The following is a 12457-nucleotide window of genomic DNA, read 5'->3' as shown; positions in this document are numbered from 1 at the left end:
GATGACAGTGTGCAGAGCCATTGGGCACTTGTTGTGCAGGAATGGTTAGAGGAACACAGTTCTGACTTCCAGCATATCGATTTGCCTCCGAACTCCCACCGATATCACTCCCATAGAGCTTTTGTGGGACACTATGGAAAGACATATCAGGCGTCTGGATTCACTAATCACCTCCATACCTGCATTGCTGGGTGCATTACACACAGCCTGGTTGGCCATACCTCCCAAATGCTTCTGACATCTTGTTGAATCAATGCCACGTCGGATAGCTGTTGTGCTGAGGGCAAAAGGAGTACCTATGAAGTATTGGGTAGGTAGTCATAATTCAGTGATCACTCAGTGTATATCAGCACAGCCATAGGTTGGTTAACCGAGCTTTTTTTAACCCGTTTAACCTGGTATTTTCAAGTGGCACTTCATGGGTGTCCCTCAAGTAATGTTCTCATATTAACCCTTAATTGGTCATTAAAATTCAGAATTTTTTTCTACCTTCCCGATATGGTCAATCTTTTGATGTAGTGGTTTCTAAAGTGATTTTCTTATGGTTTTTGTAGAGAAATTGGGTGTAGGAACCTGTCAGGTTCCCTGCCATCATTTTTACATTTGAATTTTGCTTAAGAATGGCATTGTACTGGACAAATGCTGACACTGTTTGTTTAAAGTGTCAGCTTACTTGTTTTACCTCCCCCCCCCACTAGATGTATAAATATCTATGGTCTTGTCTTATTTGTTTTTGAAAGATTTATTGTTTTCGGAGCATAAGACAATAACACGAAACAGTGTTCTCTCGAAAATGGCCACTATTCTGTGAGAAGCAATACATAGTTTCAAATTTTGCACACTGTTGAGGGGAACCAGATTTTAAATAAGCCGGAAAATAGAAGTAAACAATAGTATTGAATATACATAATGTTTTCTTAATTTTTAATCACATTTATATGCACATGTGCATTCGAAATTTCATGCACTTAATGGCCTTTTACATCGGAAAATGGAATACACCAAGACTTTCTAGTTTATAGCTAATACATTTTTTGTAATTTTTAGCAAAATTTATATTTTTCGTTTTTTAAAAAATGAAGGTATAAACACTTAAATTTTTAATATATATAGATTTTTTTTTTTAAACTTAAAGTTACACATAATAAGTATTGTAATCCATTAAGAAAAGATGAAATTGGTAACGTTTAAGCATAATTTGAGGGAGAGGGGACCAAAACATTTTCAAAAAATTAAAAAGAAAATAGCACCTGTCAGTTCCCTGCCACTGTCTTTGTTACAAATGGGGGGGGGTGCCACTACTGCCAGGCGCCTCCGTAGCCAGGTGGGAAGGAGCAGCAGTGCGTAGCACACGCTTCTTGATTAGACCGGGGTTCGAGCCCGTCACCACCAAATACGGAGGATGCGGAAAGGTCAGGGAATGACCACCGCATATCCCGGAGCAATATGGCCTTAGTTGCTAATGCTCCTAAAAACCATATAACAAACAAACAAACTACTGCCAGGGTAGAAACTGTGGCTGCCATCTAAAGTATATTTATAGACACTTGGTTCATATCAGCACAAGGGAGCATTCAAGAGTGTACAGTATGGAGTGTCATAGCCTATTAGAGTACAAGCTGCACAGGAAATCAGGAAGACTGCAATAGTGGGTGTTACTTGAAATGTTCAGATGGGTTAAGAAAGGGGTCAGCAACCTTTCTTGAGTGAAGAGCCACTCCTCCGCTCAAGCTTGGGAGGAGGGGGAATTTTTTAAGAAATGAAATGGAGTGGGAAGGTTTTTTATTTTAAAAAAATTATATTTTGAAATATTTATTAATACAGGCAGTTCTTGCTTTACAAATTCCCAAGTTTATGAGTTTTTTTTTTTTTTTTTTTTTTTCCCCCAAGTATTAACAAAATTGAAAATATGAACATTAATGGCAAAAAATGAATGTTAAACATTCATAAATACTGCATTTCAAACCACGTGCATAGCTATACAATACAGTGTACCCCACCTTATGATATTAATCCGTTCTAGAGACACCATCGTATCGTGAAAATATCATAATAATACATGTTTTAATATCGTAATATACATTATCGTGCCCAATAATACGTCGTTTTTTTTTTTTTTTTTTTTTTTTGGTAATTCATTCCACAATCTCAGAAGTTGAAATTTTTGTTATATAACTCTAAAAGGTCATTTATATAGTATAAATTGTATTAGTTGCCAATTCAAATCATTAAAATGTGCTACACTTTCATTGTTATCATATGTTCTGTTATAAGAACAAATTTTGAATGGCTTTGTGATATTTTTCTAAAGCACATTTCTGGAGGTCACGACCATAAAACAATAAAAACAATTTGCACTTTCTGTTTTATTGGGCTTTTCTGTTACCGCAAGCAGTTATAAACGGGTAGTAAACCACGTTATTGCATTTCCGGAAATACCTATATCTGGTTTGTGTGGTTTTTTTTACGTTATTATTGGTGAAATGTGTTTCCCCTTTTTTTTTAAGCTTCGTAAACTTGTTACTCTATGCAAATTGTTTTATTTGCAATTTGTACGTGCCGTTAAAAAAATGTTTATGCATGCTATCGTGAAATTTATAAAGAAAAGAGATCTTTCAAACAAATATCTCTTGAAGCATTTCTGAAGAAAACTCCTTGTGCAATTTAGTCGATGATGATGAAGAATAAACAAACATTATGTCTATAGGACATAAATTCCTGCTTTATGAGCCCGCGCTAGGAATGAATTAACTCCTAAAGTCGGGAACTACCTGTACTAAAAAACATAACAAGCATCCAATTAGGTACGAATTAATGTGACTTTTGCTGCTGAACTTCTTGAGCGAGTCTCTCAACATCAGGTGAGTATGCCGTAATTTTCATCTTTAAACATGCTTGAGAGACTCACATTGTTCAAGACAGCTTCTTGATTTATTTTTAATATAGTTGATGTTCAAAAATGCTTGCACTGAAACTACTGCTCTATCCACATTGCCGTCCTCTGCACAATGCGCTGTCATTCATGTGGACTAAAAGTGCCGACCGGGTTAGCCGGGTGGGTCAAGTGCCTGCCTGGTAACCCAAAGGTCACGGGTTCGATTCCCGCCTCGGGCTTGGATCCAAGTACTGCAAAAACCTTGGGAGGTACATTATAGCCACAGAAGCCTATGTGCCAACAATTACAAAAGAAAAGAAAAGGACTAAAAGTTGAAGAGCTGCAGTTATATGTTCAAAGAGCTGTTTGTGATTTGTGGGCTGCAGGTTGATGACTTCTAGTTTAAGGATTACACTGGACCCCTGCTTTACGATTGGTTCACTATATGATCAAATCACTTTACAATGGACTCTCCATAACAAAATACCGTTCACTATACGACATGTGGTAAGAGCTGGTCATTGTGATCACGTTTGCGAATTGAATTTTAAATTTAGATATGTGAAAATCTGAAGAATATTCCCCACAAGTTAGCAAAATATAAAAATAAATTTATGCATACGTATATAGCTTAGTTAATACATACTAATATTTCTGTTCACTGACTTTTTTGGTGGTGGGGGGGTTGTAAAATTTAAAACAGTAAAAAAGATAAGCAATCAATAACAAAGAACATAGCATGCTGAAATTGCAACTAACACGATATGTGCACATGAGATATGGAGTAACAAGTTTACGAATCTTAAAAAATAGGATTGATGAGAAGAATCTGAAAATTTATTTGTTTTTTATATGATTGAAGATTTCTTGGAAGGGGAAACACATTTTACCATAATAATGTAAAAACCACAGAATTCCAGCTATCGATATTATCACAGATGCAATAAGATCGAGTTTACTACCTGTTTATAATAGATTTCACTAACAGAAAAGCCCAATAAACTGGATACTGCAAATTGTCTTTATTGTTTTATGGTAGCCAGCTTTAGAAAAATATCACAAAGGCATTCAAAATTGATTCTTATAACCGAACATATGATAACGATGAAAGTGTAGTGCATTTTAATGATTATAATTGGTTTTTTGAAATTAAAGCAGCAGTAGGCACCGATTAACATGATCACTAACCAGTGATCATGTTAATCAGTGCCTACTATTTCACTTTATGATGGGCTTATGATTGTCTCTGACCGGACCATGTGGTTTTGTTTTTGCATCCTTTAGTTGATATGATTTTTTGTGTTGTGCATTAATCAATATGTACAAAATCCATTATAAAAATAATGTTTTAGAGAGTTAAATAGCTTAGTTACATAGCAAAAATTTCAACTTCCGAGGTCTTGGAACGAATTACTAAAAAACAATATGTTATTCGGTCCACATTATGATATTTTTATGATATGATGGTGTCTCTGGAATGGATTAATATCATAAAGTGGGGGGGGGGTCCACTCTATTAAGACAATAAATTTTCAGATCTGCTAACAGAAAGAGCTAACGATAATTTTTGCTATGTTTTAAATTTTTTTCTTTTTATAAGTTATAAACACGAGTACTAGCATTTCCTGGTCGGTGGATAGGTAGAGGTAGACCAACTGCCTGGCCTATGCTCACTAATTTAAACCCACTCAATTTCTTCTTGTGGGGCCATTTAAAGTCATTGGTGTATTCGACTCCGGTAGCTGATGTGGGAACTCTCTGCAATCAAATTGTGGCAGGTTGTGAGACAATACGAAACATGCCAGGAATTTAGCATAGTCTTCGCAAGTCCATGAGACGTCGATGTGAGGCCTGTATTCAGGCAGAAGGTGGACATTTTGAACAATTACTATAAGGTGATCTTTGAACAGACCTTCAAAACTCGGAAACCAAGCATTTCCGGAACTATGTTGATATAAAATATTTTTAATGTCTACATATGAGGAACTCATTCCTGAAGTTATGCCGTGTATTTTTGAGACACCCTGTGTATATTTTGCCATGAGATCAAATCTCATCTTTTTAACTACTTATACATATTCACAAGGAGCAACAGCTGTTCTTGATTTCTGTCATTAAATGAATTGGAATCCGGATCTTTAGTTTTCGTGCCTTTAAAAGGAGTCTACATTTTCAATTTTAAACCAATGCTGAATAACTGATATGAATTTAGCAGTATCTTTCCATTCATTTAGGCGCCTCCGTAGCCAGGTGGGAAGGAGCAGCAGTGCGTAGCACACGCTTCTTGATTAGACCGGGGTTCGAGCCCGTCACCACCAAATACGGAGGATGCGGAAAGGTCAGGGAATGACCACCGCATATACCGGAGCAATATGACCTTAGTTGCTAATGCTCCTAAAAAAAAAAAAAAAAAAAAAAAATCCATTCATTTAAATTGACATGCTTTGGCCTAAGTTCCTTAAGTGCAAGAACATTATTGTCATTAAAATTTTTAAGAACTAACGATAATTTTTGCTGTGTTTTAAAATTTTTTCTTTTTATAAGTTATAAACATGCCATTCATTATCATATGGACTTAGTTTTGCCTGTTTTTTTTTTTTTTTTTTTTAACATTTATTAATTTACCTGTATTATCTACAAAGCCATCTTCCATGATTACAAACTCTTTTGGGGAATTTTGGCAAGCACTTCTTTTAAGTTCATTTGGGAAATGAATTACACTCATAAGGTGTCCTATAATTAATTAGAAATACATCTAGACATACAGCACTTCAACACATTTTTTCTTTCTTAACCCCCCCCCCCCCCAAATACAGTACTCCTCACATGAAATATATGGTTTTTCAAGTGCATGGGTTTCCATGTACGTTTTACTCTTTGCTATTATTACTTTTAATGCACTCAAAATACCAGTGTATGAGATTAATAACTTACCTGTATCAGAATATTGACAACAAATGGTAGTAGAATGTAATACTATACTTGTTTATGCAACATAATATAAAAACAAAAAAATACACACACACACTTTTGCATGTTACAAGATCTTTGGATTAGGAGTAACATCATGTCTTACACTTCTGGGGTAATTCCACTATGCCCGTTATGTGTCTATATGGGAACTTATCATCCTTTGGAAGAACTTTATTTCACCAACCTTTTAAAGTTTAGTGTTATTAACACTGTTGAAGTGCATCACTATTACTGACTTGTATTTACTTAATGATATTTTTACATCTCTTCGTGTTGTTTCATTCCATGCCAATGTTTATCATATTCTTGATCTCTGGCAAAACATGTTGAGGAAGCTTTGGTCTCTCCAGTAATGGTTGGCTGAAAGTTGACTGTTAAGGCTTAAATTTATGTTCACATTAGAAACAACATTGTTATCGATGGGTTGACATTTTGTTGCTAATATCTTTTTAAAAAATGGCATCAGTAAAAGGTGAACGTGGCATTTGTTGGAAATCTGATGCACTGTTGTGATAGCAGTTTTTGAGGACTATTGTTCTGTTATCAGGTGTTGGCATCTTGATTAGTGAATATGTGTTAACCTGTGAATAATGTATCAAATCTTTAAACTCTGCATCCTTTGTTATTTAGCTGTATAGTAAGTGTAATAGTATTTTCCATATAGTACAAGGAAGCCACAGGCTTTTGCTGCACTGGCAAAAAAAAAAAAAAACCCACCAAATAGATAAGAAAATACAAATTGTATGGTTTCCTCCCCACACAGGTAATTATCCAGTTGACATTTGAATTTATGCCCCCAGAAATTCTTCATAACAGTGAAAATTCCATTTTCATGCATTTTACTAATCCCTCTCAGAGCCTTAAAACCTTAATCAGGTCACCTCTGAGGTGCCTGGTTGTCAAGCTCTGTAGCCCACATAATCAGAATCTTTCCCCATACAGTTGTCCTTTTCCCTATCTCACTATTTGAATTTCCAGTCTTTGGACCCTTTCAAGAAGCTCAGTCTTTTTTCAGATGAGGATTATGACCTCCCTATCACTACAGGACAAGGTTTGATAAATCATTGATAGGACACCATGAGCTTTCCTGCCTGCTTGTGTACACTGTTAAGAAAACTTCATATCATATCTGCCTGTATTGTAACTTCCAGATCACATTCCTCCTCTACTGTTTTTATTTTAAAATCGCCTAGTGTATAATTTATTTGGGGGGTTGCTATTCCCCAAGTGTAAGACTTTGCATTTAGCAGCATTAAACATAGCTGCCACTTCTCTGACCATCTTTGAAGTCTGTTCAAGTCATCCTGAAGGATCGCTACTTGGCTGTGATCAATGACTACCAATCTTTGTTGTTTGTTGACCGAAATGTTCCTTCTTTCCTTTCGTCGATGTCATTTCTGAGAATGAGAAACAATAATGGTCCAAGAATAGATTTTGAGGGACCCCACTCTTGGTGTTACACCAAGAGTGGGGTCCCTCAAAAAAAGAATGTCCATTAACTGCTGCCTTTTGCCCTGCAGCCGCCTAGGAGTCCATCTTAGAATCTTCTCAGTAATCCCAACCTGTTCAAGCTTATGCAGGACAGTCAAATGCTTTATGAAAATCCAAGTAAACTATGTCAAAATTGTTCCCTAAATCCAGCTCATGAATAACTGTGTCAAAATAGTGTACTAAGTTAGTTAAACATGATTTTTCCCATAGCAAAGCCATTTTGTGTGTTCCTCAGAATGTGATATCCATCTAAATGTTCCTGAATTGCACTCCTAATCATTGCCTCTAAGATTTTCCCTGCCACCAAAGTCAGACTAACCAGTGTAGTTGCAGACTTCACTCTTATTGGTGATGCGTTGCCACTTCTCCAATCCAAAGGAATTTCGCTCTGAGTCCAAAGATGCCCTCATAATTAACCTCGGTGGTCTCCCTCAAAACTACCAGGTGGGTAAAGTGCCTGCCTGGCAACCCAAAGGTTGTGAGTTCCTGCCTCGGGCTTGGATCAGAGTAGAAAATGCAAAAACTTTGGGAGGTGCAATATGGCCACAGTAGCCGATGCTCCAACAACTAACAAAAAAAAAAAAAAAAACCTACCAGGTATATGCCATCAACTCTGGGAGCCTCACTTGCCTTTCTGCTCAAATGTTATCTAAGACTTTCCCATGCCCAGTGCATAAGTATCTGATCTGATTTACTTTCTTCACTGAATTTACATACATAAAAAATTACTTATTCCTATTCTTTGCTCTCTTAACCATGCTTTTTCATATGCAGCTTTGGCCTCTATAACCTTATTTATGGTACTATTACAGATCAGTTTGTACCTGTTGTTGTTCAATACTTTTCATCTCTTTGTAGCTATTCCATGCTACCTTTTTCTGCTCTATTTGACTGGCCATCTCTGTAGTCATCCATTTCGGCATCCCTCTCCTGCAATATTTTCTTAATTGTATATATGCATTTATGGCATCTGTGATTTTTTGCTTTAAAAATGTTCCATAATTCAAATGTATTTGCCCTCTCTTGGCAATCTGCTCAATTTATAGATGCCATATAGTTCCTTAAATTGTCAAAATCCTCTCTTCTGAAGTTAAAACCCATTCCTTTACCTTTCACTGTTGCAACATCTTTCTTCATCTTCCAGCTGACAATTGCATGATCACTTCCTGACAGTGGTTCTTGTACTTTAAGCCTTGTGATGTCATCTGAATCATTAGTAATGATGAGGTCAAGAATATTCTCACCCCTAGTACTTTCTGTAACATGCTAGTACAAATAATAATCACCTGGTTTATTTAAAAAAGTTTTTCTCCATGGTGAGTTATCCTCCCACTTATTCCAATCAAGCTGGGGCAGATTAAAGCCACTCGTAATAAGACATTCACTTTTGCCTGCCCATTTCATCTGCACATAAAGACCCTCGTCATATTCTTTTTGATCTTCTGGTGTTGTTGATTACTCCCACTCTCATTATACCTTTGCTTCCAACTAACTCACACCACACAGATTCTATGCTGGCAAATGTATCTTCAGAATCAGCAAAAGTTCTTTTCGCACTCAGGCTCCACCCTTTCCATCTTTCCTAAATACATTAAACATACCGTAGTGGAACTTGTCTTCCCAATTTTCAGGGTGCACCACATTTGTGTTAGCCCTGTTATATCAGCATTAGTTTTCCTAACCAGGAGTTCAGATTCAGCCATTTTATGGACAATGCTCCTGACATTATTGTAGACACAGACTAAGTAATCTTCTATAGTTTACTACCTGAATACACTCCTTGAAGGTATTGTAGCCCAAGCTTTATTTTCCCCCTCATTTGAAATGTTGCTACCCTCAGAATATCTTATCAACAGTGGCTATTATGGCTACAAACAAGAATTCTTGAGGTGAGTGCAAGCAATACTTTGACCAGTATCATCAGATAAATGTGGATCTAAATTATTCCTCCTTCCTCCCATCTAGCAGTTTCTCAAACCCTTAGGGTATCTTCAATGATACCTGCTAAAATCCTGGCACTGCCTTCATTCAAATGAATACCATATTTACAAAATTGTTTCTTCTACCTTCAAGCTGAAACCCCCCTCCCCCCGAGCCTTATAGATTCCCTCAAGTATCATGTTAATCCACAGTGCTTTCAGCATATAATCCCTCAAGTATCATGTCTGGGCAGAATTGCAGATACATACGCATTCTGACCTAACTCTCAGCATCGTTCTGTAGTTATCCAAGAGATGGTCAGGTCATGTTTAATATCGTTAGTCTCCCACATGAATGATAATGCTCTCTTTACCTCCCTTAAAATTTGACAGTCTGTTGGTAATATCATCATGTTGCTCCTGGCAAACACACTCTGGTTCTTTACCACCTATCTTTATTACAAAAAATGTTACCCGTATCCCTGACAGTAGTCACCCAATAAAACTAGATCACCTTCGACCAAAGCAGTCTGCCCTTCACTATTCTTTTCTGGGACCCGAATCACGGGTGCATCACTTGGAGGTCAGGAGATACTTGAGTCCCTGATGAGCTAAGTTATATTTGTTTCTAGGGCAAGCACTCATTTCTTCAGTGACTCAAATTCTCGTAATGCACCAAGTTCTAATTTGAGATCTGTATACTGCTTACATTGGTTGCAAAGAAAAGAATCGTCAGTTAAGTTACGTCTCTTTACTGGACCAGCCTTAGAATATGTGCTACAGGCTATACAAATGACGGTGTAGCAACTCACACTGGAAATGCCTGCAGGAATTTTAGCTGTGAATCAATCCCAGAACATGGGTTTCTGGGATTGATTCACAGCTGAAATCTGGGATTGAGGCTACAGTGTGTTATTGCATATAATCACCCCAGTATTTGAAGTTATAATACTGGTATATATATGCCTTAAATCCAGTAATTTATGGCAAACATATCCCAGTATTAGAAGTTAAAAATGAACATCACCTTTATTATGTGTTTAATTGACAGTTTTTCTTCTAAACACCACCTGGTCACTTAATAACACTTCAGTGACTCATATGTACAATGTTATTCAAAATGATATATCCGATTTCAAATGACTATATTTTTGAAGTATACAAATACAGTGATTAGTGATACATCAATCAAAAGAAAAACTGTTTTAGTTTTGTCTCTCAACCTTATAAGTACTCTATGTGACTTCCCATAGTTAGTAGATTTCCTTTTTCATTTGGTGTATGCCAAGTTAATACATGGTTGATAGGTACGGAATTATGCTCATTTGAAATCGGATGGATCATTTTGAATAACCCTATATTATTCACAGGTTTGTGTATATTTGATAATGAAAGGCATAGTCATTTGATGAGAATAGTCTTGAAACTGGTGTTATGACAAAACTTTTAAACTAATGGCAGATTCATGTTTGGGATGCCATTTGTGTAAAAAATATTGGTCATCTTGTAAATAATGGCATCATTTCTAATGTAAGCATATGCCCAAACCTTTACAGTTAATTTCTGGCTGCCATGAAGGCTTCTGGCAGAATGAAAGGATCCTAAAGGACAAGAATTGAAAATAGCGATACTTATGATTTTTATGGTTGCTTTTAAGTGAATTCTCTTCTTTTGCAATGGTACTAGTTTGAATGCAAAGGATGACAAGTGCTAGTGCAGGTGAGTAACATAGCAGACTAGAATTCCAATTAACCAAAATTGTTTTTGCAGCTTTTATTTTTTCCTCCTGATTTCAGTCAAAAAATTTACATTTAATATCTGTGTAAGAAGCAAACTATCAGACAAATGTAATAAATATAATGCGCTTTTCTGTAAAAAAAAAAAAAAAAAACCTACAAATTGTGTTTTTCACAGACATATCAAACTTTCTAGTGTTTTATATTTATATATGTATTGATGAGTCCCCCCCCCCCTTTTTATCTGTATATCCTTTTTTCTTCGGTTTTAAATTTTCCCCTTACAAAATTTTCTCTCTAGAGTTGCCTGCATTGCCAACTTCTCCCCCCCCCCCAGCCATTAACATGTTTGTTGTCTGAATGTAAACTTGCATCAAAACGAACTGCAATTTTTGTCCCTCAACACAAATATATGTCCATTGAATTGCAGTCAATAAATGAATGCTGTAAAAGGAAAACCACATGAAATGAACAAACAACTGGGCGATATTGTTACACTGATTGAACTGATTGAATTGTTACACTATTGCATTATACCTGGAATTTTGCTTAGTGTTATTTGCACTGTGTAGAGAGTGCTCTATAAAAGCATTTGGTTCACAGTTTCATATGTTCTTTGCTTATGTTGAAGTTATTTTATCTGGTTTAGTATTTTCCACAAGAAAAAAAAGGTAAAGGCAAAAAGAAAAGTAAAATTTTTTGAAGATTATGCTTGCTGAATTTTAATTCTTTAGTTTGTGAAAAACAAAACATTATCCTTAGTGTGTGTTCTGCTGATAAAATTTTGTATAAAAAGTGTTTTCCTATAAAATTTTACCTTAAAGGGTTTGTTATAATTTCCATAGCCTGGGACATCAGGACTGAAAAGGGAACAAGGATGGACAGTATATTGAAGCTGCTATATAATATGTCATCTGATACTGAGATAGAATTCTGTTCAAGTTATGCAGATTTTGGAACTTGTTCAAATGCATATGTTGATGTTAGAATGCTACAAACAACAGATGCCAACATTACTTGGAGTGATGATTCCTCACAGATGAAATCCATTTACCAAAACACACTGCCTATTTGTTCCAGTACCCGACAGAAGTGGCACGAGGCACAAATAAAGGACCATTGTAAATATAAGCAGCAGCAAATGTGTTAAACAAAGGGATTAGCCACGTTAATGTGGGCTTATTAGTAGTAATTTGTTTATTTTTATGTGAATGTTTAAATTCATTATAACAATTATCCTCGCTATAACAAGATTTTATGTTTAGATAACAGTTCAGCATCCTGCTGCTAAATCAATGATTGAAATTAGCCGCACTCAGGATGAAGAAGTAGGAGATGGAACAACATCAGTTATCATACTTGGTAAGCATTTGGTTTTTGCTTTTAGAGGGCTGTGATATTTGGTAGTGTACTATACGAGATGTGGTAGTAAAGTTTCTGGACTAGCACAATAAAAAGAATAC

General features: G+C 36.0%; 1 protein-coding gene across 1 annotated transcript in view; it reads left to right on the top strand.

Moving 5' to 3' along the window:
• The window catches only part of CCT3 (chaperonin containing TCP1 subunit 3), a 191154-nt gene that overhangs the window by 70566 nt on the left and 108131 nt on the right, over positions 1 to 12457 (top strand). The window contains exon 5 of the mRNA XM_090380590.1: positions 12260 to 12356. Within this exon, the coding sequence (XP_090236716.1) occupies positions 12260 to 12356 (97 nt within the window). The remainder of the gene's footprint in view (positions 1 to 12259; positions 12357 to 12457) is intronic.

This window comes from Mastigoproctus giganteus, chromosome 1, assembly GCF_048544385.1.
Source record: "Mastigoproctus giganteus isolate SK-2022 chromosome 1, ASM4854438v1, whole genome shotgun sequence".
Classification (NCBI taxonomy): Eukaryota; Metazoa; Arthropoda; class Arachnida; order Uropygi; family Thelyphonidae; genus Mastigoproctus; species Mastigoproctus giganteus.
The sequence above is the reverse complement of the archived record's forward strand: the minus strand, read 5'-3'. Positions and strand labels throughout refer to the sequence as shown.